This window comes from Anopheles coustani, unplaced genomic scaffold (assembly GCF_943734705.1).
Source record: "Anopheles coustani unplaced genomic scaffold, idAnoCousDA_361_x.2 scaffold_12_ctg1, whole genome shotgun sequence".
NCBI classification, from domain to species: Eukaryota; Metazoa; Arthropoda; class Insecta; order Diptera; family Culicidae; genus Anopheles; species Anopheles coustani.
The window spans coordinates 880177-886775 of NW_026525384.1; the positions used below are offsets into that span (position 1 = coordinate 880177).

The 6599-nt window shown below is 41.5% G+C and overlaps 1 protein-coding gene across 1 annotated transcript; it reads left to right on the forward strand.

Moving 5' to 3' along the window:
* Positions 1-711: 711 nt before the first annotated feature.
* LOC131271212 (uncharacterized) lies at positions 712-5853 on the forward strand. Its single transcript, XM_058272606.1, has 3 exons — positions 712-1053; positions 3640-3680; positions 5151-5853. Exons 1-3 carry the CDS (start codon positions 712-714, stop codon positions 5851-5853), a joined length of 1086 nt encoding a protein of 361 aa, XP_058128589.1.
* The last annotated feature ends 746 nt before the right edge of the window (positions 5854-6599 follow it).

Genomic DNA, 6599 nt, shown 5'->3' on the forward strand with positions numbered 1-6599 from the left:
TGCTATCCAAACGAAGTTTGCACATGGAATATTTGGCCGTTGATAAACGTTCGAACGTGTGGTCTGATATCGAACCAAACGAAAGTACGGGTTAGTCGTAGGTGGCCAAGAAACGACAAAAACTCCGTCTACCGACGCTTTGATAATTGCAACAATGAAACGGCGTAGCAAAAGGAATTGGCAACAAAATTTAAATTTGTTTATTTAAATCCATCACCGCGGTGATCGCGATCAACCACGCGTACGCCTGGAGCGGCGGTGTTGGGACGAGGTGTGGAATCGGTAAACTTTAAAACGACGACAATTCTTCCACCTCGCTGGCCCGACTGCGTTGATAGACGCGGTAATGGAAGGAGGTGGAGAGGAGGATCCTCTATCGGGTCTGGCGAAGTAAAAATGGGTGACTCGGAAGAATTGATGGACGAGGGAAATGGAGCACGGCGAAGAGGGGTAAAAACCGAAGTTTCGTAGGCTGCTTTCTAGTGGACAGAAGCGAGATAGCGCCATACAAAGTGCTCGGGGTAACTCAATCTTGCGGGCTGGGCGGTTTTGGTAGTGGTGAGTAAGGTGAAAATCAAGCTGGTGGTGAGTACCGTGGGTAGTGAGGAAGCACATGCGGAGATGTAGCCATTTCGTGATCGTTCTTTGGCAAGCATAGACGAAAACAGTTCTTACGTGAAGATGAAAAAAAAACATATTAGTAAAGGGAAAATGAGCAAAGGCTGGAAAATCAGTGACGTGATGGAGGAAACAAAAATGCCGGAGATGGTGGTGGAGTGTCTGGTGGATAAAGACGATCGGAAAGTGTCGGATGAGTGGCTTTCGGGGTCTTGGCCGTTGAAACCGTTCGACGAAGCAGTACGCACGAACAAGCGTAAGGCGGAATGGATCAGGTTCCGGAACCAATTTGAGAGGATTGTGGAATGCAAAACGCCAGTGGATCCAAAAACCCGCGTAGCTGGGTTGAAGATATTTGCGGGCAGCTACCTATTGAGCATTATCGAAATGCAGCAGAATAGTTTGGCGATGACTACGGACATCTACAGCGATACGGTAAAGGCGTTGGATTGAATGTTGGTGGGGATTGCATGAATCAACTTAATTCAACTTTTGGTGATGAAGCTCCATCAACCCCACCAACATTTCGCTATGGAAAATGACCGCTGCTTATCTGTGATGTATTCGGCTACTTTTCCTATTAAAGCAGCTCCGTTCATTTCAGATGCAGCACCGGAGTTCATGAAGTAATTAAAGCGTATGAAATAATTAACGAAATAATTCAACAAATTTCAGCTTTGTTTTGAACCTTTGAAAAAAAAAATTTTCAAAAAACATTTCACAACTCTTGTTCCGTTTGTTTCTTTCTTTTCTGTTCTGTTCTGCCTTTCTCGTTCGGCTGCCTCGCTCCCCTCTGCGGTCCTCTTGTAACCTCCTGATGTGTTCTGCTCGCCTGGTTGCAGGTGTTCCGCCGTTGCTTCGGTTTTGGGAGTTGGTATGTTGCCTAAGGGTGAAAGATGTATATATTTGTCTTTGTTATTAAAGTTTTTACTTACCATTTGATTCTGCCAGTCCGAAGCGTGTGGGGTGTTAATCTCGAATTGTTCCAGTAGTCCACCGAGATTCTTGTATACCCTCGGGTTTAACTAGGGTTTTCTTTGATCGCTTTGGCGTTTGCGTGGCAGTACACGCACGCGTCGCTTGGTACACACATGTGTATAACGCACGCGCGTTGACCTTGTAAAAAGAACCGCTAACAAGAACCAGCTGATTCTTGTTTTGCCACACTGGTGTGGCGACAACCGATCGCACCGTATGATTATCTTTGTTATATTTTTGCGCAGCATTTAATATACATATGCGCATGGAATTTCTTTGTGTTTTCATTACAGTTGTTCGTCAGATTTTTAACATGTAATAAAAGGTACTAAAATATGACCGCAAAATGTTTGATTTAAATTTCAATACGCTTGGCGCAGTGTACTGCCGGCGTGATTAACAGTGACCAAGCGGTTAAGTTGCATGCTTTTGTGTAACATGTGCGTTTTACGTTAAGAACGTTAAGAACAGAACGAAAGTGGATGCGGAGCAAAGAACAATACGAATGATCAAAGATGTACTTTTTCCTCCACGAACTTTGATTCATACCTAGCTTGCAATATGTTACAGATAAGAAATTACCCAGCCAGCAATATCTGTCAAAAACATAGGCGTGGGCGAGTAGAAGGAAAATCCCCGCCGCAAGCGGACTGTCGATGTTTGAATGTGTGCATGGGACGGCGATGAATTCAGTGCAAGAGGAGCTTTCGATATGGGCATTACACGCCATATTTGCCCATCTTTGCGTTGTGAATTGTGATCGACTAAACATGTTTCTGAGTAATTTCAATGTTAAATATGTGATTTAGTGTTCTTTTCGTGATCAGTAGTGTTATATATGTGAAACAGATGGAATAATGATATAACAGCCGCGTTTGCTGTTTTTTTTTTTAAGGCAGCTGCCGGCTGCTGTTCTTTTTCGCTGTGCTGTCCCGGATGACTCTCAACCGCTGCAGCCGATAGAGAATGCATCGTCCATATCACATATCCCAGCATTCTGGCGCTGTGCTGAGCAAGAGGCCTTTCAACAGATGCAGCCAAGAAGTCATACCCCGAATCATCCCGGCATTCTGACGCTGAGCTGATCCGGACGCAGAGCGGTACAGTCGATGGAAAAGGTATCTCCCAGATTTTACACGGAGACAGGATGGACATCTTAAGTGTAAACGTATTGTTACCGTAACGAATAGTAATATTGTAATTGTAATTGTTGTTATTTGAAATTCAATGTATATTTATTGAAATAAACGAATATGTGCATTGAAATTATGAATTTATTATTGGTATAAATTGAATAATAATAAAATAAAAAAATGGCTGCCTCTACTGCTTATGTGTGCGTGAAGCAGGTGTTTACATGTGTGCGTGCACCCATCGGCTTGGATTGACGGTCTTTCGTGCTTCCGTTAAGCAAGCCGTAAGCAAGCCGTAAACGTTGCGAACTTGTACGCGCGAACAATTTGACAACCATGCATTTCCTTTGTTCTTTTCGAAGTGACAGTCTGTTTGGTTCAGAAACAAGTTGCTATCGTTTGCGATCCCTACTTTGCTTGTGCGTACAACTGACATATTGGAGTTGTCGTTGGTTAGTTCGTTGCGTTTATACTGTTTCTGTTCCTCCTTTATACTGTTATTCCTCTTTAGTTGTTTGTGTATAGATAATTTGTGAAAAAATGGAATTCAAGCAACTTGTTCCAGCTATATCCGCCGAAGTTGGTAAATTAATGCTCCTCCTGATTCAAGAGGAAGAGGATGAAGCGGGAGAGGATAATACTGCGGGGAATACTGCCCAAGACCACGGAAATGCCCGCCGCTGCTGGATTACGGATTTGTTCATGGATCGGGACAACATTTGGGCGCTTCTTTATGAAGCAATTGATGGAGAAGGCCCAAACGACCGGCTGAACAGTTTTTTAAGGCTCAATCGCCAAGAATTCTTGCATCTTCTTGCATTAATTGGGCCTAAAATTCGAAAGCAAGACACATCAATGAGGAAGGCGATTTCTTCTAAGCATAGGCTTTGTATAGCCCTGCGATTTTTAGCTACAGGAGATTCGTACGAATCCCTCGCGTATCTGTTTAGAGTAAGTTTTTCGCATGGCATGGTATATTATTCATACTTATTATTATGCTTTATTTTATATTAGGTTTCTAGCAGATCAGTGTCTAATATTGTACAAGACGTATGCAATCACATTATCAACGAATTGAAGGAATACGTAAAGGTAGTAGTTCCTCTTGGTCGATATAACTGCTTGTTTTTATGTTTTTGGGATCCGGACACAGTTCGTGGAGAGTGGTTTAAAGTTTTCATAACAACGAAGCTAGCCGTCTTATGGCCTGGGTCGTATGTGTTGCTAAAATCAAAAATTAAATTCATATTTAAATGTAATTCATAATCAGTATTTCGTAATATGTTTTTTATGAATTCAATACATACACAACTTAATATCTACTTATCTAATATCTAACTAAACTAAACTAGACTAACTTACTTAATAAACTACATACTACCTATGTTAATAATATTTACACATTTCATTTTTAATCTAAACTACTAACTAACTACTAATCCTTATTGTAGGCATGGTCGTGCCTTTGAGCCATCCGCTGCGACTCGTAATGTTTTGAAATCTCATCATTCATGGCCGTTGTCACGGCCCTAATGATTTTAGCACAGAGCTCCGGGTTAGTATTTTCATAGGTGCCCACTTGGGCCTCTACAAAATTTCCCAGAGCTCTGGCTTTGGTGTTGGCCTGCGGAGTGGTGGCAGCATTTGCAAGGGTTTTTATTGTACCCAAACACTCTGCAATCTGCTGAGAACGCTCCTCAGCCTTCCTTTTTCGAGGGTTACTGACAACCTTTACCCTTCCCTCAAGCATCGGTGAGTCAGTGGTGGCGGAAGAACGGGATGCCTCGGGAGTGACGGGAGTTTTTTCTAGAGTCTGAAATGGAATCAGATGCAATGTATAAATTTGGCGTTACACAACTCGATATATGATGACTTATATGTAATCTTGTTTATGTTACTGTCTTTTTAGTTGCCTGCAAATTAGAGTTGTGTAAATCGGATTCAGATTCATGAATCTGAATGAATCTCTGCCTTATAAGGGATTCATGAATCTTTCGCCGCGAGATTCATGAATCCCAAAGACACACCAAATGATGTAAAGTCACCAACCAAAAGTCGGTTGAGGGACCACCTTTTTTTTTTTTTTTTTTTTGGTCTCATTGTCCACGCCTATGACAGAATCAGGGAGATTCATGACAGAACCATGAAAGATTCATGAAGATTCATTAAGGTTTCGAAAAATTCATTAAGCTTTGAATATTCGAATCCGCAAAGATTCATGAATCCATCTGAATGAATCTTAGGTAAAAGATTCATATGAATGAATCTCGCCAAAAGATTCATTAAGCACAACACTACTGCAAATGCTTCAGAATGGCTTAAGATTTCACAAGGATTCGCTGAGCAGTGGAATTTTCCACATGTTATTGGTGCGATAGATGGAAAACATGTCTCCATAAAAGCACCTACGAATTCTGGTAGCCAGTTTTTTAACTATAAGAAAACGTTTAGCATTGTGCTGCTTGGAATAGTGGACGCTAATTACAATTTCATTTTTGCTGACGTTGGGTGCCAGGGGCGAATTAGTGACGGCGGGGTTTTTACAAACAGTCCTATTTACGCTAGACTAGAACGCCGGGAGCTAAATATTCCAGCCCCCGAAATTCTTCAACCTCCATACAAGATGGAGGTGCCATATTACTTACTGGGAGACCAAGCCTTTGCAATGAAAGAATATTGTCTTCGGCCATATGGAGGGATGCACGCCGCAGACTCCATAGAACGTAATTTCAATTATAGGCATTCGCGAGCGCGTCGTGTAGTCGAAAATGCATTTGGTATTGCCGTGAAGGTTTGGCGTGTTTTATCGAAGCCAATTGAACTTGAACCCCACGTGGCGGAAAAGGTGGTAATGGCAACGATTCATTTGCATAACTTCCGACGACGGCATCTATTGTATAATTATACATCAGCTATCCATCTGCCCTCGACTAGAAGTACAGAATCTAGTTCTGCTGCTCCAAACGAAAATAGCGATGAGGAACTACCTTCTTCGATGTTGTCGCTGCCGGCTATTCCTCTAAGGCCTACAAGAGCTTTGCAAAATATGCGATCGCACTTAGCGCAACATTTTAAGGCCAATGATCCGTTACCATTTTCCCTTCCGCATCCTCAAAGACAATAAGGTACTAATGAAATATTTTCAATCAATATACTAATGAAATATTTTCAAACATCAACAAAATAGAGTTTAAATTGTTGTTCCAAGTCATGTAACCGCTGAGTTATCTAGGCGTTAAGTTAAAATTGTTGATTATGCGGTTATGTTGGTTATGATACTATTATACAGGCGGTATGTTGATTATGATACTTATTTTCCGACTGTTTATCTCAAAACAAAATCCTACTTCGGTCACCCTTATGAAAGATATCCAGTATTTGGAAAACCTTTCCTCCAAAAGGGGTAAGCAATCATTCTACTATCCTAACCAACAACATCCCCTTAAAGAAGAACAAAATAAAAAGAAGAAGATTACTTACAGTACTTATCGAACGACGCGGCTCGATGGTTTCCGAAAGGAACAGCATATGGGTGTAGCCATACCAATGTTCCTGGTCATCGTTGTTAGCTCCTACGTAAAAAGTTTTGTTATTAGTCGCAATTAAACCTTTTAGTTAAACTTTATAACATTTACTCACCAGAACCAGTTACTTGATCCGCTGCGATTGCTTTTCTTGCTCTTCTGTATTGCCCCATGAGGCTTTTCCATTTACTAAAGCAATCGTCCTTCGACTCTCCCATTTCTTCCGCTATCTTCTCCCACGCTTGAAATCTAATTTCAGCGTTTTTATACTGCGAATCAGTATCTTTCCACAGGCATTTGTAAGCTTTTACCAGCTCGATCAGCTGTAAAACCTTTTCGGTGTCTT